Source organism: Python bivittatus, unplaced genomic scaffold (assembly GCF_059951505.1).
Source record: "Python bivittatus isolate LINGU-HERP-01145 unplaced genomic scaffold, Pbiv_v1 ctg000070_np1212, whole genome shotgun sequence".
NCBI classification, from domain to species: domain Eukaryota; kingdom Metazoa; phylum Chordata; class Lepidosauria; order Squamata; family Pythonidae; genus Python; species Python bivittatus.
The window spans coordinates 7,848,973-7,871,667 of record NW_028277034.1 but is presented as its reverse complement, the minus strand read 5'-3'; the positions used below and the strand labels follow the sequence as shown (position 1 = coordinate 7,871,667).

At 42.2% G+C, this 22,695-nt stretch overlaps 1 protein-coding gene across 7 annotated transcripts in view; it reads right to left on the bottom strand.

Moving 5' to 3' along the window:
• IRF2 (interferon regulatory factor 2) overlaps positions 1 to 21,951 on the bottom strand; it is a 42,883-nt gene extending 20,932 nt beyond the window's left edge. The window contains exons 1-2 of one of the 7 annotated variants that reach the window (XM_025163023.2): positions 21,689 to 21,951; positions 3,629 to 3,777 (exon numbers count right to left, since the gene is read on the bottom strand). Coding sequence is in view for 1 of the 7 variants with exons in the window: in XM_088131781.1 (XP_087987907.1) it covers positions 3,540 to 3,549 (10 nt within the window). In the remaining 6 variants the exon portion in view is untranslated. Of the gene's footprint in view, positions 1 to 1,167; positions 1,187 to 3,539; positions 3,578 to 3,628; positions 3,778 to 19,651; positions 20,505 to 21,116; positions 21,469 to 21,683 lie in introns of those variants that run through there. The other 6 variants (XM_025163024.2, XM_007422703.4, XM_007422705.4 and 3 more) reach the window with 6 other exon arrangements.
• Positions 21,952 to 22,695: the final 744 nt, after the last annotated feature.

The following is a 22,695-nucleotide window of genomic DNA, read 5'->3' as shown; positions in this document are numbered from 1 at the left end:
TGGCTACTTGTCTCTAGGCTCTCATATTTGTCATTAGGTGGTTATTAATTCCCACCATGGACATTATAAGATGGTTTTTAACTGATCTTCCCACAATATGGAAATAATGTGAAACCTTTGTCTTCAGTTGTAATACCTGGAAGGAGAACTCTATGTCAACAGAATGGGAGGCAGCAAGTTCTTTTTCTGTAGAGCAGAGGGGCAAAATGTATGCCTCCTTCCCAAACTTTGCAAAATTCCTGATATAACTGTTAATGTGAAAAGAGGAACGTTTTAAATATGTGGGGAGCAACCACATGAATTGTATTTTAAATTAAGTCAACATTAGTTTCTATCCCGATTTTAACTGGCATTAGCAATGTAGCCTCCAAGATCCTGGGTGAAAGCCAAGTGAGCCCTCAAGGTAAAGAAGCAGGGTGATCCTTGCTTGATCAGTTAAACAGAGTGGAATGACCCCTTTGCTCCCAAAGGGCAGCCAATTGGCACCAAACAGCTGGTGAGCTTTGTACCACTTCAGCAGTGGTCTTGGACATCTAGGTACTTAAACAGCAACCTAGGTTGACAGATCCAGATCACCACAGGGAGATTATACTGGTAGCCTGAGGGAATTTGTCTAATGTCCCTTGAAAGCCATATAAGCTCCTATTCCTACATCTTGCAGTAGTAGAAGAGAAACTAGGTGGGGGTACTTTCTTATCTGCTGACACCTATCATTGTCTCCATCACATTTTCAGTGGCTTACAGACTTTGTATCCTTCCCCACAATATAAATGAGAATAACTTTTACATGCACCTAAAGGTCTCTAGGGATTTCAGCATATCCATCTGCCAAACGGACGCTGTTACACAGGCAGAACATAGAGTACATTCAAAAGGGGAAGAGGTTCAACTGAAGAAGTCTAAGCTGCCTTCTCAAGCCATAGCTGCACAAAGCACAAAAGCAAAGATGAAGACTTATGGACTGCTATAGCTGCTGATTCTTATTAGCACCATCCTTGCCACCATCTACAGTTGGGAGTATGAGGCATTAACATAAATGCAAACTAGGCAAGGATTCAGCTCAGTCCCATAAGTTGTCAACTTTCAGTCTCCCCAGCCCAAGAAGTCTCCCCTGGCTCAGCAAATAGATTATAAGGCAAGGTTGTTGCTTCATGTTGGTCTCCTCACCTGGAACAAGCCTCCCTGGAAACAAATCTGAAGACAGCCATTACAGTCCACTGTTCATGGTGGCTCTTGGTTCTGAAGGAAATCAGGAGTGGGGGCTACAGAATGCAGACTTCAGCAATTCTGCCCTAATCTTTTAAATTACAAGGAGACATTTACCCATCTGAATCAAAAGAACCCACAGCAGAGAGAAGACTATAACCTCATATATGCTTTCCTGAAGAGTAATTTCATTTCCTCCTTGTCCAGAGGACAAAAGAGCTTAAAGAGCAATCAGTTATCTTCTCTTTTGGGATGAAGGGAAGTCTATCTGTGTTTCTGTTTTCTGTTTCAATATTCATTTTACAGAAGTTGAGTTGATGAGACTTATGGTAACTTTGGCCAAGAAACTCTACAAGTTAGAGATGAAGCCTGAGAACCAAATTTGACAAAGCACACAAATCCTCACAAAGCACAACAAAATATCAATTTCACAGGAAATTGATAAAGGTCACAGAAAAAAATAATTCAATCACCTTCTCAAGGAAACATACACTTTCTTCGAAAGCTAACAAAGCCACCTACTAAAGAGACATCTCTCAGACGTTGCTTGCAGACCACACCAATCCATAATGTGGTTTATTTGCCTCTAGTGTAATCTATGCGGTGTGAAGTTAGCTATTATGACTGATAAGCTATGGTGTATCGCTTAGCATATGTAAATCCTAGCAATTGTGCTTTATCCAACAACCCATGGTTAACAAAATAATAGTTCAGTGCAATGTCTAAACCAGCCACAACATAGAGAACATAGGAAATGCATACTCTGTCCCCTCAAAGGCATTAGGAAGAAGCCATGGCAATAGCGTATGTATCATGATGCAACTGATACAAATCACATAGCAAATTACATTTGTTTGATGCATGTGATATCACTTGTCCCCTGTTGCTGGCACCCATGTGTCCTCTTTCACATTGTCTAGCTCTCCCTGAGATTTTCCCCACCATCCCTTGCCTCCTTCTTTTAGCCAGAAGCAAGGGGACAGTACAGTAGCTGCTTTCTCTTAATCATCTCTACACCTACAATTCAGAACAGAACGCGGTACAGAGAGATCTCTCTAGAGACTTCCTATCTCTCCTAAACAGCTGCATGCTAAAGCCTTTTCTCCAATGACTCAGCGGTGCCCAAACAACCGCCTTTCACCAACAGTCCTACGTAGTGTAAACCCAGCCATAATACCTGCGAGAAGGTAGTAATGGATATCTATCCATACACCCCTGGACAAAGGACAAAGTAATGACTGTAAGGTTTCAAATAGCACCACTACCCAATTTTGTTCATAAGCAGAACTGTAGCACCAAGAGGGAGGAGCTGCTTGCAGCAAAGAAATAATCGTGCCACAGGGCATCGCAGCAGGCTTGTGATCAGGCCTGTCAGATACGTGATGTCTCCTCCTCAGTATGGGAAAATAAAAGCAGTGGATGCCCAAAAGTGTCAGATCCTTGACAGTTCTAAGCAGAACAAGTAAATAGATAATACACAAGGATTGAGATCTATTTTGAAATCTCTTTACCAGTGATACGTTCCAGCTGGGCTAATTTAACACCTCCAGTGGAAACAAATCTAACGTTCAGTTAAAATAAAATTTGCTAAAAAATTTTACACTGTAAATCATCACCCCAGGGTTTTTCTTTGACGCAGACTGAATTTATGATCAGTTGAAATGTTCTTCCACTCGTTTCTAAAGATACTGCTATTTTTATATTATACTTCTATTTATTCTCTTGTAGGCAGACTCAACCACATTCTAGATAGATACTAAAACGGTATTATTGGTGGGTGATGACATATATCACCCCAAAAGGAAGAGCAGATGGTACAGCCCCAATGTGAAGTCAGATGCTACTGGGTTCTGTAACAATGTTGGTTAAGTGGATGTGGGTGCACATGGGGGTATCCGGCCTTACTTCAAGAACTGTGTTTCTGTATATAGCCTGGTATGATTAGATTATCTGCATTCTTCATACTATTTAACTGTTCAAAGGGCAGGGGGAGCTTGAGGGACAGTTACAATAAAGCAACTGCTCACGTTCACCCTGAGATGTTACAATTCCCATCAGGCTGTAGCATTTCTTCTGGAAAGTTCTAGTCTTTTTTGTTATTTCTTTTGGGAAGAGTTTCTTTAGGACAATACCCACTCCAAGACATCAGGTTTACCTCTTGTGCCCTCCAAAGCTTCTGGTACAGCTTTCAAAGTTCCTTCAATACTTAGCATCAAATTTTAATTTCTAATGTTACAAAAGGAGACAATCATTTAATACATAGAGTACATTGCATCGACAGTAACATTTAATTAAATTATCTCAAGGTTCATTTTTGTCCTGTCCCTACATACCTTTTCGCATGCAGCCCCTGCACCTCACTCATGGCTCTGCCTAAAAAAGAGCGTATACTCCTGCTTTAGGTCACTACTTTTTCACACACCTTCAACACAATGCTGGGTTAATCGTCAAAAGTTCTCACAGTAGACTGCATGCAATGACTCAAAAGTAAACTACTAATGAAATCAGTGGGAATTTTTCTTTGAGTCAGACCAGACTGGGAAGTCTCTTGCTGTAAGAATCCTAAGAAGCCTGAAACAAAAGCAAGAAGTTTACACAAATTAAATAAAGATCAAACATCTCATCAAAATCAGAAACACAAACTGAAACCAGTGAATAGAAGAAACAAGAAATGAAACTGGACTGGGTATTATACTTAGATTGGTTTCAATTCTAGTCAGCAACTGGAAAATAAGTTAAACCAAACCATAGCAGTAACTGTTTGACACCATGATTGCCATCAACTCTCCGTTAGTTTTGCTACTGTTTCGGTTTTATTTAGGATTAGTTAACTTGCAGGTGTTTTTAAGATTACTTTCAGCTTTGTTGCCCTTCTTTTAAAATAACTGCTGCTTTCAGGTCAGGGGACAAAGTATAAAACTCTTCAGAGGGGTGTTTGGAGGAAAGTTTTGAAGGAGTCATAAGAGGTAAACTCTCTTTGTTTAGGCACAGCCTTAAAAGCATGAGCACAAGTCTCCACAATCATAAACTAGGCAGGTGATGGATCTTTCTTTTAAAAGGATTTGGATTAGGACCATCTAAAAATCACATATACATTTCTTCCCCCTCTGCCCCACATTTAGGGACAGATGTTTTTCCAAAACATCTTAGAGCTGTTGTTCCTATTTTTGCTGTGAACCCTTTTTATAAAAAGCTCTGTGCAGTGAGAGCCCTGTAGGGAGGACAGTCATAGTTTCCTGATAAGAACTGAAATGAAAACAGGAGCATGATTTTCCATCTGCCACATACAGACGAGAATAACTGACACAGTGGAAACAGAAAATACAGATTAGGATTTTCTACGATAACAATGTTGTGCCCACTATCTTGACTTTTTTGACCACACCCTGTGGACATCCCTGACAAGAAGCATGTTTATAATGACCCGTTCCTAAGAAGTAAAGTTTACACATACTAGACAGATATGAAATGGATACCTCTTTGTTCCTCATTCCGAAGTAGGGAACATTTTACCACTCTAAACAGCAGTAATTTTGTCCTTGACAAATGCATTGACTTAAACCAGTGTTTCTCAACCTTGGCGACTTTAAGACATGTGGACTTCAATTCCCAGAATTCCCCAGAATGGCTGGCTGGGGAATTCTGGGAGTTGAAGTCCACATGTCTTAAAGTCACCAAGGCTGAGAAACACTGAGTTAAACTAAAAGCTAGCATGCTACAAGCCAAAGTGCTCAATTCCACCATCAACTTTATTTAAAAGACATGCTCTCAAAGTCCCAAGTATGCCCATCAGACCCCAGGTTTCCTACACCGGCTTAGTATGCCCCAAGGTCCCACCCACCAGCTTGTTCCTCTTCAGCTGTACTGGGTCCCATCCAATAATGGTCTGGACAGTGACAACAGGTGCAGTGGTCTTGGAAAATGGGCAGCTCCTGGGCCTGAAGGAAGGCTCCCAAGTACTGCAGAAAGGAAGCCCTACAGAACCCAAGAGCCTGTCTGCTTCCACCTGTCATAAAACCTCCTTTTAATAGCAAAAAAACACAAACTAAGCCCTTTAATACTTTCACAGAATCTGCATAACAGGCATGCACGTACCAAATTTAACGCCAGGACTTACTGAGCTTTCTACTGAGAACCTCAGCCTTCTCCATTTGCATTCATTCATTTCATAAATCAAGGGATGATCTCTGCAACCTGACAGACCTAATATTAGAAACCAATATTCTGATCATAGGAGTCAGAGAACTTGGGTCTGTTCAAGAGCTGGAGTATTTCCAAGATGTAAAGCGGCACCAGCCACGTTTTAAGAAACACAGAAAACAAGAAAGCCCTGGTCCTCAAATGTGCAATAGTTGCACAAGGAGTTTCCAAGAGCAGAGGAGACACTTCTTTTTAGCAGTTATACTGAACACAGCAAAGATGATAATGCCAGTAGAACTTAGTGCAACAGGGCTAAGTGGTCAATCCATTTTGTCACACATACCTCATTAACACAAATGTTTTATATATCTCTTTGGAGGCTACATTTAAAACATATGCCTTCTTCTCCAGTAATTACATGGCCCTTAGGAAAATATGAATTTTAAAGTTTTTTAATGATCCGGTACTGACATTCATACACATCATTTCTCCATATATAATTAATGCTTGCAAATGTATCATAGCATTGTATTGCAAATGCTAGGTTTATGATAAAATTGTCTCCTCTACATTTTAAAGGAAGTACCTGTTTGAAGATTTTTATCCAACCTTGGAAATTGTACTTGAATCCCAGATGTCTCCCTTGTAATTATATTGAATGTGATCTGGTCACCGACCAAAACAAAATGATTTGATATGATTAGCTTGAATCCTTCATTGTTTTGTGCATGTTCAGTACTTGCAAATATGTTCCATTCATTAATTAACGTATCATTTTAAAATTAAAGTTACCATAGGGCTTCCTCACTGATTTCCAATGAACTAAAAAAAACCCGCTTGAGATACTCTTTGCTCACTAGTAATGATGATTCTATCCACATTGTAACAGACATTGCTTAACAACCTCATTTTTAAAAGGATGTTGGGATTGATGTATAAACATTTGTGGCCAAAATATTGATAATGGAAACAGGAATTCTTCAGAACATCTGTACAGTACTATTCTCCACTTATCCCACATCCACTTTGACTGATCGTGTCTTGCAACCTCCCCCATAAAGTTTCAAAGTTATTGGCTGTTATTTTCTGTTGACAGTTGGGGAGCAGGGAACCTCTTTTTGAAAACTTTGTACATCATACACAAGTTATTTTTGCTTGTGCTGTTATTTCTGGAGATGAGATCTGACCTCCCTGCAACACTAACATTTAGTAGTGTATTTTGAGGCCTTCCTCAATAGTACCAAACATCTCTTCCCCTTTACAGACATTCCAATTTATCCAGACACTTCAGATCTTTGTAAGGGGAGGCAACATTTGAGTTTTATTGGTGATCTTTCATGCTGATTTTCTGATTTTTCATTATTTCCTAACTATTGTTATCTTATTAAAATTACAAGCAATATAAAATTGCAAGCAAAACATAGCTGTATAACTAGGTATCCATATAAGAAATAAATCCTCCAGGTGAGCTGCTCTCTGCTACTGTACCAATCTTCTAGCCTGCCATATTATGAGCTACCTTTTGTTGAAGTTGACAGGAGAGAGAGAAAGGAATACTGTTACAGTAAACAAAAAGTGCTTTATGGCCTAGTCCAGTCTACTAACATGGAAACACCTGCTTGTGAATGGAATAGAATGGTGGGCTTGAGTGCTTATTTGGAAAGCTAGTTTGTCTTCATTTTAAACTTTGCTTGGTCCTTAAATACACTGATATAAAAACATTTCTAAATTTAATCGTTTCTTAAAACAAAAGCAAAAACCTGTCTTTAAAATCTTGCTACAAACCTCCTGAATTGATTTAAATCTTCCTGGACGATGTCTGAGCCCAGTTCTTTCATTCATAGAAAGTGTATCAATCTGTTTTCTGATGTACATTTTGAAATTTTCTTGAGATAGCCTTCATCTAAACTGATGCAGCTGGTGAAAATATGGGAGAAAAGATTATACCCCAAAATGAAACCAGCATGCACAAATGCATACTGTTTGTACATATTTTTTTTAAAAAGTTAGTGATTTCTCAGAAATGTGGTTCCTTTAGTGAACATAAATCTATTTTCATGCTCTGTACCCCACACAACTACAGAAATGGTAGAGAATTACCTCTAGCACATGAAAATATCTGGTAAGTCAGAATTTATGAATAGTTGTTAAGGGCAGAGAACTAGGAACTCCTTAAAACCTATCTCTAATGCTTCCTTTTTCACTGAACAAAGAAAAAACAGCATGTGAACATAAAATTAAATCTGTATTCCACCTCAAATTTAAAAGATAACACAAATAATTCTGTGAACTTAGGGATTCCACAACTCATTTTCATTAAGTATCTCTTAAATATTGTATTTTTTGAAGCCTGAACTAAATGGTATGTAGTCATCCCAAATGACAAGAATCTACTTAAGCTTAAAAGGGACCAGATCTAGCTAACAGCTGAAATAACAAGAACCCTGAACAAGCACAAAAGATATAAATCCCTACAATTATGTTTTTAAATAAATAATGATCCTTATAATTTAATCAATCCTCAAATTCATAACATGAATTACATCAAAATAGTAATGTGTGTGTGCATGTGGGTAAACTCCCTACTATTTTGATATTGTTCATGCCATTCCCATACTTTCATTGGGTGTTTTGAAACCCTCTGTCAGCCCCATAGCCAAATAGCCCAAGAATACAGATTTGCCCATTTCCAGATCTATCCAGATGAATAGAAATCAATATCAGATTTCTTTACAATTGGAGTTCCCCCTTCCCTCAAGGACCTCTAATTTTTCCAAGTACAGATGACCTATTGCTTAAAATTTCCAAGGTTCTATATTTGTATTTTGCTTCAGTTACTTAAGTAATATTGAGATTCATAATAATAAAACACAAATATCTTTTGCAACTGCAAAGAAGAGCATAGTTGTAAAGAGTGGCAGCTTCCACAGCAAACCACAATGACATGAAAATGATAACCTGCAGGAAGGGCAAACACTGCCCTTCCATACTTGTGTTCTGATGTCTGATGTAAGTACGTAAGCGGTGGCATTTGTTTAATGTTGTCACCCACAATTTGTTAATTGCCCAGGGATGTCCAAGAACTCAAGGACCATGCTTGTTACCGAAATACTGTAAATTTTAGTTTACTACATATGAGCAGTTTGTTTTCTATTTGTGGGCATTTTTGTCATGGTTGGAAATTGACTGATCAGTTCAAATCACATGATACTTAAAGGAAAGTACTTCTTTTTTACTTATTGTTTTATGTGAACCTCAAATTGTCCTGGTTAATTAATAGGTGCTACAGTGCCAGTGGTAATGCTTGATACTAGCAGTTCCTCCTGCAGAATGAAGAAAAGCTTTCACTTAATGTTAAGATGCCAAGAAGTACACATGGCAATCCACAAACCAGTAAACATGGAATTACTGCAGATATCATCAGTTTTGCCTGTTGCCCAAGCAGTCACTAATTAAGAACTCTAACGTGCTTTATTTATTTATTTGGAATGACAGATAAATACAGTTATATTAGTTTCTGTATACATAATAGCAGAGTAATACCCCAGCAATATTTTTTAATACAATCATGGTCACATAGTAAAGGGAAAGACCACTCTGCCTTATCAACCCAGGTTGATAACCAATTTGATGTGACTAATAATCTTTTCCCAATCCCAAACTTGATGCCATCATTAAAATTGATTCACAATTATCCAAGTACTTTGGGAAGCACACAAGCTGTCAGCCCTTCACCTATGGAGAGAACTGGGCTTCTTTCTTCATTCTAGCACCACAGATTATACAGTGTACTCAAGTGGATATCAAAGGAACAGCAAGAATCTGCCTGAGCCATACAACCCAACATGGCATCAGGCCAACACTGCATCAGAGATGGTCTAGTAAGGATGGAGAGAAACACCACCATTACTGCTTGTGTTGGTGGTATATGTTTATGAGCTGAAGTGCATTCTCTTCAGGTGTGGTGATTTAGGATTTAAGTATTTGTCCCCGTATAAATGATTGGTCATATTGAAGCAATAGGCACAAAAATACAAATAGACCCCTAATGCAAGAATTACTTATTTTCCTCTTGATTCTGTAGCCAACACTAAGCTATAACATAGCTTGCTTTAGGCTTAGCAATTATGGCTTCAACAAGCCACTGTTTTAAAAAATCCTGGTTTTAGTGCCAGCTAGGTGATCTTGAGCCAGTCACACTCTCTCAGCCCTAGGAAGCAGGCAATGGGAAACCATTTCCAAAATCTTGCCAAGAAAACTGCAGGGATGGGTCCAGGCAGTCGCCAGGAGTCAAGATTGACTTGAAGCCATCAAAACAAACAAACCACAAAACATAATTAACCAGTTTTATGAGAGATTGAATGAACCTTTAAATGGATTAGGCTTGTACATTTTTTCTCTAACTTATGGAAATTCTCTTTTGCTTTCCTACTTTGGCACAAACTATCATTTGCAGGCTAGGGCATGAGCTACAGAGTAGGACTGCAAACTGAGATTTAACCATGTCTGTAGAGCTAAACCAGATGAAATGGCTAGCAATGATTATTTGAGTCACCCATTGGGGGAGATGGGCGGCATACAAATTTAATAAATAAATACACACAGTGGTACCTCGAGTTACGAACACCCCTCCTTACAAATTTTTCGAGATACGACCAGCTCCAGCCCCAAAAATTTACCTCGACTTGCGAACTCCACCTCGAGTTACAAACCGGATCCGCGGCCATTTGCCCTGCTGCCCCGCGGTTGCAGCTTCCTGTGGGCGAGATCGCGGTAGCAAGGAGACGTTCGGTGAGGCTTGTGGTGTGTTTTGTGGCGTTTGGAAGGTATTTGGTGTGTTTGTCAGCATGGCTCCAAAGAAAATGCAGAGCAGGCTTGGCAAGAATAAGGCTTTGAAGAAAAAAGTGACGATCGAACTTAAGAAGGACATTATAGAAAAGCACGATTGTGGTATTCATGTGACTGATCTGTCCTTGGAGTACAAGATGGCGAAGTCAACCATCTCGACTATTTTCATGTTTTTGTGATTTAAAAATAAAATGCATGTGTTTCACAACTGTTTAACCATATGTATTTACATTGAACCTTATGGGGGAAATTTGCCTCGTGGTGTGACCAAATTCGGAGGGCAGATTAGCCGTATTTACATTGAACCTTATGGGGAAATTTGCTCGTGGTGTGACCAAATTCGGAGGGCGGAACGGATTAACCGTAATTACATTGAACCTTATGGGAAAATTTACCTCGAGTTGCAACCAACTCGAGTTGCAACCAGAGTCACGGAACGGATTAAGTTCGTAACTAGAGGCACCACTGTAAATAAAATTATTGTGTTTGAACCAAGCTACTGCCTCAATACATAAGCTCAAATAATTAGGACACAAAATATTTAGGCCTGGGTTAAGGACTGCCAAGTGATTTTAGGCCCCAAACCCCAAACCTGTTCCACTGTACTAAGTGAAGCTCCACCAAACCAGAGAGGCTGCAGACTAGTGCTTTTCAAAAATAAACCATTAAAGTGGGAACAAAATTACTCAATGCCATCGCGAAGCAGAGAACGGGCAAAAGTCCATTACTACTCATTACACAATCAGGCTCAAAGTTTAATCTCATCAACTATAAACAAACATACAGAGCTGCCAAGGGGAATTTTACCTGACAAGGTGCACTATACTTCCTCCTGGTTAAGCAGCTGTTCTCCCACTCCAAAGTGCAGTTGATCCCACAAGCTGATTTTTTGCTATTGCTGCTCCTGTTTTGCAGCTGAATAGGGAATTTCTGATGTGCCTAATGCCTCGCATTCCCAGAAATTATCTGTAGTTCAGATGCCTAAATCACCTTCAATCAAATCTTTATTACCGTCATAGACCAGCATAAGGAGGGCGGGGTGCAGTCAATTAAAAAGCATAAAAGATACATTGGCATTTATTAAAAAAAAGTTTTGATATAAAACAGAAAGTATATATTAAAAAAAAGAATCTAAAAGGATCTGAAAAGGGGGGGGTAAGAGCATTAGATGGGTATGGGGGGAGCATAAAGATTAGTATATGGCAGACCATATCTATCAAGTTACAGAGCACTCTACTATGATGAACTATATTCTCATTAAGTCTAGTTTATGGCACAGGTCATCATATGACGAATTTTAATTGCTGCTGCATAGAACCTGACAACATCATATGTTGTGGCAGGGTTGTATCTGAAAGCAGCAGGGAGGTGTAAAATTGTCTTGTGTGCCCTGGGCACTATATGTCTCTATATTACAGGCACTGGAGAAGCACATGCTCTGTTGTTTCTGTGTGTCCAGTCACGGGGCATTGTCTCTCCGGGTAAGGAATCTTCCTATATTGGCCTTCAAGGACAGCTGAGGGGCGGGCATGACATCATGCCAGAGTAAAGGCCCTGTGGTGTTTAGGTACTTCGAATTTAGTTAAGTAGGCCATAGGGGAGGCAGAGTACCTGTTGAATTCACTGGCAATAAAGATTGGGGATCTGGCTAGATCCAGTTGGTGCTCTGTGTCTACTACACAGTTTAACATGTGCTTTGGCCTGGTCATATCCCATGCTGAGTAGAACACCTGGAGAGAAGCCCAAGGATGAGATTTTAGTTGCCACTGCCTGTTTCCATGTGGACTGAAAATTATCACTCATAGTTAATGGGGCAAGGCCAAGGGGAACAAAGGATAGTCTGACCCAATAGTTGAGTATGGTCACCCACACTCTATCCTCCACTTTCATGAGGCCTGTCTCTAGTCTCAGGGTGGCATTAGAGACACATTTTGGGACTTGAAGGGCCGATATTAGAAATTTGGATTGTACAAATTCTAATGGTGTAAATTTGGAGAAGGGGCCCAGCTGGGCACCATAAAGAAGTTGTGCTATTGGCTTGGCTTTGAATAATTTGAGTGCTGCAGGTATGTAATGGCCACCTCTGATCTTAAGGAATTTAAGAATGGCAGATGAGCTCCTCTGTGCATTTTCAGCAACACAGTCCCCATGGGCTTTCCTACTGCTGGCAGAATGAAGGACTACTCCCAGGTGTTTGAAACAGGAGACCTGCTTAATCTTGTGGCCATCTATGCTTCAGGAGTGACTCTTGGGCCTTTTGGCAAATGCCATGATTTTAGTTTTCTGATAATTGAGTTCTAGCTGGTCTTCATTGCAGTACTGTGTTAGTTCTCTCAGTGCTCTTTTAAGCCCAATAGGTGTTCCTGAGAATATTGCCACATTGTCTGCATGCAGTAGGACAGACATGCGTCTTCCAGCAAGTTTTGGGGAGTGAAAGTTCCTGTTGTGGAAATGGCCCACCATGGAGTTGATATAGAAACTGAATAAGAGCGGGGCCAATATGCAGCCTTGCTTGACGTCTTTCTCAATTTTAATGGCACTGGTGAGATGGCCCTGGGGGGTACATCTTACTTTGAGTGAGGTCCTTTCATGTAGCATACATATTAGATGAAGTAGACGTCAGTCAACTGAGGAGGCCTTCCCTAAAGCCAGCTTGCTCCTCTGCAAGTTTGTTTTCTTGTTCCAGCCAGTCCTGCAATTTCCATTGCTGGAAAGAACTGTACCATCAGTTTGCTGATAGTGTTGAGGAGGCTGATTGGTCTATAATTAGCAGGCTCATCCTTTTTCCCTTTTTTATATATAGGAACAGTGATTGCAAGCCCCGAAACCTTGGGGATTCGGTCAATGCAGGTAAAGATTGAGGCCAGAGTCGGGGCCCAGAAGTCCAAGTTGTTTTTAATGGCCTCTGGCCTAAGGCCTTCCCTGGTCTTAGTTGAACAACAAGGTTCTTGATCTGTCACTGTCACTGGGGTCCACGCTGACAGATTTTCTGTAGTTTGGCTAGGGTGTCCACTCTCAACAGAGGCGTCCATGTAGAGGAATCGGTCGGCTTCAGGGTTGGGAGGGGACATCTGTGCTGTGCGTAGAGGGTGTGGTAACTGGGGCCAATTTAGCATTAAAGTCCCCTCCCAGGATTACAAATGCATTTGAATTCATCAGTATAAGGTCAGCAGCATAAGTTTCCAGTTCAGCCTACAAGGCTCTGATCTGGGGTTTCTGTCTCATTGGGGGCATATAAGCATTTATTATCAACAGGGCACGGTGCTTGAGTTGGATTAACACTGCCATGGCATATGACTTGAATGGGGGGAGAGGCCTCGTTATGGCACGTAGAGTAGTGGCAACTAGGACTCCCAGGCCCCCTTTTGCTCTTCTGTGCTTTACCCCTGGTTCTGCCCCAAGTGAGAATGAATGAAATCCATTCAGTAGCAGTTCGTCAGCAGTCCACATTTTCTGAATCAATGCGATGTCATGCCGGGAGAAGAAATCAGTAAAACAAGGATCTCTGATGGATGCAAACCACCCAGCCACATTCCAGGTTAAAAGGGTGACCTTATACTGGTCACTTGGATGTCAAGCAGTTGCACTGCAAATCAGGAGCTAGATAGGTAATTTGTGCAGGGGCAGTAATTTTGTATTAGTTGTTGGTTGAGATGGTTGTAATTGTGTCTCCCTCTCTGCAGGAGGGGAGGTGGGGTACCATAAAGTTCCTGTTCTCCCTTCCTTGTTTGTCCATTAACCCTCTCTTCTCATGAGGGGGCAGGAGAGCTTGCAGTTCTGGCAAGGAGACCGGAAGAATCAGTGCAGCATGGACAGCAAAATGTGGATCACTGGCATGCACGGATCTCAACTCTCTAGCCGGGGGAGCGTCCTTTGGCTTGTCCAGTGAAAGAAGAGGTGAGAGGAGCTGTTTCCCCTGTGAGTCGGGTTCTCACAGGGATCTCAGTTACAGTATCACTTGGTAAGATTTGGAACCAGTGTCCTCAGGCGCCTTCATGTAGCTCTACTGCCCTTTTGTGAAAGTATATTTGTAATATTTATTTATAAAAAATATAACATTTTGAGCATATAGACTAGTATTTCTCAAACTTGGCAACTTTAAGATGTGTGGACTTCAACTCCCATGGCTGGCTGGGGAATTCTGGGAGTTGAAGTCTACACATCTTAAAGTTGCCAAGTTTGAGAAACACTGATATAGACTGCCATATGACACAAAATGTCTTTCTTATTTATTTATTTATTTATTTATTTATTTATGCTATGTACCTAACTCTATGCATGGCTTCAGCTCTATAGAATATGCAACCAATTTACTGAAGTTAAGTGGGTTTGGGTTTAATCAGGGCCTGGAAGGAAAACCCAAATATGTCATCATGAGTTTGTATGTGGCATTATTCTACATCCTGGGCAACAATGAAGGAGGATGGGAGGGTTTGGGGCCACAATCATTAGGCCAGCTGATTAGACTTTCCAAAGAGCTCAAGCTTAAGGTTTTAGACAATCTTATGCATACAAGTTCTACTATGTTCAAATAAAACCAGTGGACTTTGGCCTTCGAGTCTCTACAAACTCTGCGCATTCACTGTTTATACTATTCTATTTTTTCATATCCTTCAACTTTTACAAACAAGTGCCAGCTGTTATTTTTAAACACCACCTAGAAAATAGAAGATTTTAACTTCACAATCTAAACGTTTTTGGCACAGAATCAGATAAGGATTTAACAATAAATAAAACCTTGCACAAATATCATTGCTTTATTCACAAAGACAGCCAAAAAGTGGAAGTAAACTACAGTAACTTGGAATAAAAAATAACAATTAAAGGAGATTCATAGAATGATCATATGGCCAGGTTCCAACCCAACATGTCTTCATGGCAATCTCAACTGAAGAGAATTTAGCTAGTCTCATGGAGGTATTGGTGAACCAATATGCTAATACAAAATGCACAATCTTCTCTACAGGCCAGAACAAGCCCTTAGTAAGGAAGGGATTAGTAGCTTTAAGCACCAGATGGCATAAAATGAGCAGTGTATCAACACATGAACAACTGTTTCTACTGTTTCATCCAAGCATGGACGTGAGCACTCTGAAAAAAGGAATAAAGACCTTCCCCTCAACACCCCAGAGGATAAGACATTAAATCTTGCTAAGATAAAAGCTCTCCTATGAGGAACAAAAAGAATACTACAGAAGTATTTAGGTAGTATTTAGGTAAGAGAAGGGCCTCTCTTGGAATGGTTTAAGGCCCTAAATCTGTCCCTCTGCCTGTCCCAATCAGTTTTTGTTTGATCTCTATACAAGTAGTCCTTGTTTAGCATCCACAATTGAGACTGGCATCTTGATCCATTAAACAAAGCGGTCACTAAGTGAAACCACAATTGTGCTTATAATCTTACTTCAGCTTTCCTTTGCTTTACAGACCTGCAAAAATCATAAATATGAGGAAAGTAAAGTTACTTTTTCATCACCATCGTAACTGCAAACGGTTGCTAAATGAGGCAGTTGCTAAATGAGGACTACCTGTAAAGGCTTTTTCAGGGACAAGCATCATGGAAGATTAGACTGAGAGATCCCAGTAGACTTCACCACTACCTACTCTTTTTTCCAGGGAGGGAGCAATCTATCGACAAAGATGGACTGAACCATAAGATTAGTTTCAGATGGCAAATTCTCATACAGCCTTCCAGAGAGACAAAGCCAAACTTTGGCAGCAAAATGACCTATTTTCTACAATACAATTTGGGGTGGGTGTTTCCAAACAATGGAAATAGAAGTGGAAAGCCACCCCTCTTCAATGCTCATTTGCGATATAACATCAAGATCTGTTATTCAAACCAGAGTCAGTAAAACATGCATAATCCAAGTTTTGGACATTCTTAAAGTTTTTCTAGGGATCCTAGCCTATTTGTTTCCCTCCTAAAGGGATGAAACAGCCCTGTAGCTTATCCCATTTATATACTACTAAAACTCTCGTGTTGGTAACCTTCAGCTAGGTGAAACGATGTGTCATAGGGAAACAATATTTGAACCAAGGCACCTCAAATGGGCTAATTTACAGAATGCATCCAAATCTGGGACCCATTACTCCTGTGGGATTGACATTTGGGAAATTTGTGGCCACTTCAGCACTGCACTGCTGCCGCACTGCCATGGTCAGCCCAAGTCACTTGATCGTCATGGGCGTATCCCTGACCTCTTTCCCACCTCCCTCTGTCCCCTACGCCCAATCGGCTGGTGGCAAGGCCAATGGGCAAGTGGTGATTGCCTGCTTTGAAAATGAGGCCAAAATTTGCAATCTCTTAACTGCAGTGGGCGTTGAGGGGAGGATGAGGGAGTGATTCAGATGCCTGCCAGTGAGGTAGGGCTGGCTGGGGGGCGCTGGCGGTCGACTGGTGAGCCCTCATCCTCTCTTGAGGCAGGGGGACCTTGGGGATATGCCAGAATAAGGAGTGGGGGTGCAGTTTTCCTCACAGTCTGCAGCTCCCTTTATTCACCCTCCCCCCCAGCAAAGTGGCAGGCAGTTCCATGGGTCAGCCAAGCAGGAGGAGGGGGCTTCACTGGGGCTCTCCTGAGGGTCATGAGGGGAGGGCAAATGGCACAAGCCTATATTATAGGAGGGAGGGAGGGAGGAGGATTTTTTGCCCTTGGTCATTCTGTTTCTCTGTTAAGGTAAGGAAATATCTCTGAAATGATGACCCAACGGTTCACAGGTTGTCTAATTCACATTAAAAATACTCTTAAAACAGAAAGTGTAGCTCCCTGCAAAGGATCTTTTAAAAATACATTCAGTACTAGAGGAGAAAGCATTGTTTGCAAAGTTGTTGATGCTAAGAATACCTTGCTATAAAGAATATTAGCAATATGTTGAGAGCATGGTTTATTCTTGCTTTAATGGGAGAAGAATGACTCATTCATTCATGTCGGTTGCTGTCCCAGTCATGGTCTTAAAGCACCTGCGCCTATACTACAGAGTGGATGCAACAGCAGTTTCAAAACTACATTTTTTTTGGTTGAAAATTGTAGAAGCCAATATATAATATATGTCTCATTAATAAAAATCATTCCAAATGGAATGAGGCTTGTACAGGTGATTGTACTTCATGTATCATTGCCATTGGATGTTCTGGGAATGCAATTTTATGCTTCTACATTTATGAGCAATTTCCACTCTGGTTAGCAAAACATGATGTTCCATACACAGGATCAAGTTGCCTAAATCTCTTTAAATGTTCAACAAACAGTGAATATGCTCTTATTCTACTCCATTTCCTTCTTTGGTTCAAAAGATTCACCCACACACCCACACACAGAAACAGCATTTGTTTTCTTTGTTTAAACAATAGCCATTGTTTTCAACATACACCAAACTTTATATAACCTCACAGTTCTCAGTTTTCCAAAACAAGGTCACCTTTAATGACTGTATCTATCAGAAGAATGTTTAATAGGTACTGTATAAGGTTTTCGCTCTATCCACTCCATAGAAATGAATTCACTTACACTGCAAAGACTTCAAGATCCATCCCCAGAAAGAATGTTTGTTTTATGCAGATGGACAGAGAAATGCCATATTAAAATAATCATGATAAAGCCTTATTCATTCATCAATTGCTAGATAATGCAAGGATTCCCACCCATTTTAGCTGGTTTTGACAGTCAACACAAAGTTTGTGGATGCCAGAGTCCTGCTCTTCCCACTAGCCATGGAATCTAGTCATTGTTTCCATGCTTGATCTTCAAAACACAACAAAACCTCAGCAGGGCTCCTCTTTTTGCTCCTAATGCAGTATAAAGACTGCTGGTGCAAGCCATTCAGTTAAGAGCTAGAGAAGAAGCAAGAGATTGTCCACACATTTGTGCTAGGTTTCTGAAGATCTCTACTTGCCTCAGAAGAAAAGCAGAATTGCTAGAACTTATTCTCTACTCCTGACAAGCTTCAGGATTGTTACCTTCTGTTTCCAAGGCACTGAGCATTATATTTTGTCCTCTCCAAAGCTCCAGAGGCTGACATAGTATGGGATATCTACAGCACTGAACAGGGCAAAAAGAACTGTGGTATCCTGAACTTCATGTCCACATTGATGGTAAAGGAAACATGACCCAAAGTAAACCGGTAACATCCTTAAAGTGGGGGAGGCAAAAAAATCAAACTGTTTCCAACAGATGTTTGAACATGGACTGAAAAACTAGACATGACCCAAAGTAAACCAATAATATCCTTAAAGTGGAGGAGGCAACTGCCTCCAAAATATCACAGTTTCCAACAGATGTTTGAACATGGACTGAAAATCACATCTTTATCATTACTGTCTTGCATTCTATTTATAATCCCCAACAGATATCAGATGCAAGAGAATTACTTCTCCCAGTGGGTAGCAATACACAACAGGTTGGAAATAGGGCAGACCTGGTTTTACCAAACCAGGCATTGGTATTCATTCTTTGGTACCCGTCAATCTGAAACCTAATCATCATCTAAGAAAGAAAAGCATAAAGTGCTGCTTTTCACAATTTTTTCCTATTCTGTAAGAGTTACAGAAGAACTTAAAGCTCACTTTCTCTACCAATTATTTGTGCTTCTATAGAGTAGAAGATGAATTGCTTAGTTTGGAAATGAAAATCATTTTTGATATAGAACATTCTCTAAATAAAAGTCTTATATTGAGGAATTAGATGCTATTTTGCTTCATCATGGCGTTACTGTAAACATTTGTCATGTGATACTGTTGTTTTGCTATATATTTTCCTAAGAGTTTTCCAACACATATTCATTCTGTAGATATTTAACATATCCAGGGCTGTATATGCAAGGTCATAGCTTAGTACTGTTAAAAAATATAAATGATGACAATTTCTATTTTGTATAGCACATATCTAACTTGCATGGTAAAGGAGATAACTTAAAAATGTTTACTGAAATCTAAGAAGCAAAAAAGTTGTTATATATCTTGCCATAATCAAAAGTAACATGTCTTCTTCCTAACAAAATCAGACTAAATCTGCCTTTTCAGTTTTCAAATTTCAGATATTCCTACTTCATTGTACAGTTCTTTCACGAGTTGTCTTACTGACATCAATGAAACACCAGCACAACTTTTTCTAGACTGAAGCCATAAATGTTTCTTATCTTCCAACAGCCTAATCTTCCTACTGAATAACCTTTCCTACCGAAAGCAGGCAATGGTACTCATTGGAAGATTCAATTTGGAAACAGAAAAACATACTCAAATTACTTGACTTCATTCTTACGCACATCTATTCAGAAGAAAATCTTACTGTATTTAAAAAAGATTAGAGAACATTAACTTTAATGTTCCTTGCATTATAATCACAAAGTTTGTTTTATGTATAATATAGTAGGAAACAAATTAATACTAGATTCTAATAGCTACTTGCAATGCTAGCTACAACTTGGAGACAATCATGTGAAAATCAAAATGCACAAAACTCACCATGTCCTATATTTAGAGTCAGTACAGGCAGTGCTCAAAAATATCTGTTCCAAGTAGGATACTGTACTGAGAACAGTATTTGCATGGATTGTGTGTGCTACTGGCATCCCCAAGACTGCTTTCATTCATATCACTAGCAGCTAAAGCTCACCAAAAGGTCCAGTTGTAGTAACGCTGGGTGTGTGTCTAGAGATATATATATAAAGCCTCCATTTGGGCAAAGATAGAATTTGCCACTCCCTTCTTCTGAAGTCTTTTTCAAACTTCCAATCTAGCCTGCCTCCCTGGGATTTCTTCCTGGTCTTCCATCCATGTACAAACCAGGTCCAGCCCTACTTTGTTTTTTGAACTCAGCAAATATTAGGTGCTTAGCTCTCACAAATGGTGAAAGATACTCCACATCAATCCAATCAGCATAAAAGGGTTTAATCTAGTACAGTACAGGCATCACCAGACTGTTTTAGAGCCATGATTTCTACTCTAAAGCACCTCTACTCTGAAAGAGCTGAAGCACAATAGCAGAGCCTTCCCCGAACCTCGTGCAGCTGATCTAATTCTGTCTAGTGCGAGATGTGCTGGGCTTTAACCTCAGCCTCCCTGGAAGTGCTGGACTTCAGCATCCATCATTCCCAGCCATATCCCTCTCAAGTTTAAGGAGCTGGAAATTCAACACGCTTGGGGGGCACCAGGATGGGGAAGGCTGTTCTACACTTCCGACTCGAAAAGCATCAGATCAGCGCCTGGGTGACGTTGGACCACCCTTGGACGCTTTTACCCGACCAGGCGCAGACGGCCCTTCTCCCATCCCAGCTTCCTGGAACCCAACGCAGCTCGCGAGCGCTAAAAGTATCAAGCAGGGCGTTCTATCGCCTAGGATCCGCTCCCCGATTGGCCAGGCGGGAAGCTACGTCACGACTTGACCCGGCCGCTGAGAAAAGGAAGTGACCTAGCTGGCTTGTGTAACAGCCGCCTTCGCGGGATATTGGGGGGGGGGGCGATATTATGCTGACACAGCGGCCCTTCCTGCTTCTCTCAAAGCACCAGCGGCTTGTTAGGAGAAAATGACCGTCTCCCCCCTTCCCTCTAGCAAGGCTGCCCCGATCGGAGCCGCTGCCCCCTTCCTCTCGGTTGCCTGCAGGGAAGGCAGGCGCGGAGCCTCGGGGGAGGCGGCGGCCAAGTCCACCCTTCCCCGCGAAGCCTGCGGATTATTTGCTGCCCCCACCCTCCCGCGCCTTCCTCTCGCCCGGTCGCTCCGCAGCACAAACGTCAAGGAAAATCACGCAGAAACCCTCCCCGCCCAGAGCAAGCGCCCGCGGCGCTCCTGGCAGCGCCTCCCGACCGGGCCTTGCCCCGGCACGAGCCGGTCCAAAGTCCTGGAAGGGTGGGGACCGCGAAGGCCGATGTCTCCCCCGACCCGGGTCGCGTTTCCCTCGCACGAGAGCGGAAGGCAAAGCGGCGCGCTCACCTCGGTTCCCGACTACGAGGGGGACTATCCGCCTGGCCAGCGGATCCCGGGATCGCGAAGCAGCGCCCGCTCCGCAACTCCATGAGCTCGTCTGCGCTGGGTTCAAGGAAAGTTGCTCTGGGGGATCCCCCGCCCGGCGAGACCCGTCTCGGCTGTGACATTCCGAGAGTTTTTGCGCGCCGCGAAAGCCCGCTTCTCCGCGCCCCGCCGGCGCTGAGCGGGGAGGCAGAGCGGCTCTCGGCTTTTGTTTCTGCCGCTGACATGTTTCGCCGCCGCCGCGCCTGCCGCCCCCACCCAAAGTCCGTCCTCGACTGCCGAGCCTGAAAGAGAAACATGTCCTTCCCGTCGATCTCTTCCCTGCAAATCCAAAAGTGAAATTAAAAGCCCTGCTTTCTCTTGCCAGAAGCTGCGCCTAAAATCATATGACCCGCCACGGCCCCGGCCTTTGAATTTGGGTTAGAACGTGTCCAGCAGATGCGCAAATGCAAAATAAGATGAAAGAAACGTGTACGGTTATTGGATCTTGGGTTTTGGCTTTAAAAAAAATAAGGATTGCTTTTGCTTTACCTTACCAATAATGTATTTCGCGGTATTTATGTAATTCCTCAAGGTTGTCACGGTTGCCAAGAGACGCAAAATGGAAAGGAAAACCGGCGGCGGAATAAATCGCGGGAGCAAAACTAAAAGTTATTCCTCCTCTGTATTTGGCGGGGATTAGTCCTGACGCCAGATCGAAAGCAAAACAAGGCGAGGAGCAGCGAGGAGTCCAATCTTGGAAATTCCTCCTCCTCCCTTCCCTTCCCTTCCCTTCCCTTCCTCCCCTCTCGCTCCTCCACCTCTCCGAGGCCTGTTTGTGCAGGAGGGAGGGGGCTGGAATGGAAGAGGTGCGGAAGTTGGGCGCAGCTGCTCATTGGCGGGCTCCGCCGCTTTCATCATTTCTCAGAAAAGCCGATTTCATTTTCACTTCCCTCCAGCAACAGCGACACCAGCACCGGGGAGGGGGCGGAGGGAGGAGAACGAGGGCGAGAAGGAAGTTTCAGTTCCTCAGCTGGGAAGGGCGGGGGGCTTGAGCGAAGGGCTCGTCCCCGCCGCCCCGTCTGTAAGGCAGCGGGCCGCTCCGCTCCTCTCCTCTCCGGCCGCGACGGTATCCGTCTCCGGAGCCGGGAGCGGCCTCGGAGCATCTTGCAGGCTTCCCTACGCGGAGGAGGGATGTCGCGGGGGAAGCCCGAAGCTTTGGACTCTCCGGCTGCCCGTCTCGGCCTTGGCTGGAGACAAACGATCTCGTGGTGCTTTGCTCTGGAAAGAACTAGAAAACCATCCTTCCTGGTGCCTTCCTGTGCCAGATCATGGGATTGGGCTGTGGGTCTTTGCTCGGAGACCGGTGGCTTCCTCGCCTAGTGCCCGGCGGAGAAATTGTCTTGCTTTTTTGCTTACTAACAGCGCTCATTTAAGAATCGTTTGCTTTCAGACTGTCTGTCAGAGGAGAAGGGTAGTTCAGATAAATGTTCATGGGCGCAGTGTGATGCTCTTGTTATTTAGAGGGCTTCATGAAGGGTTTGCATGAAGACCCCGGTTTTTA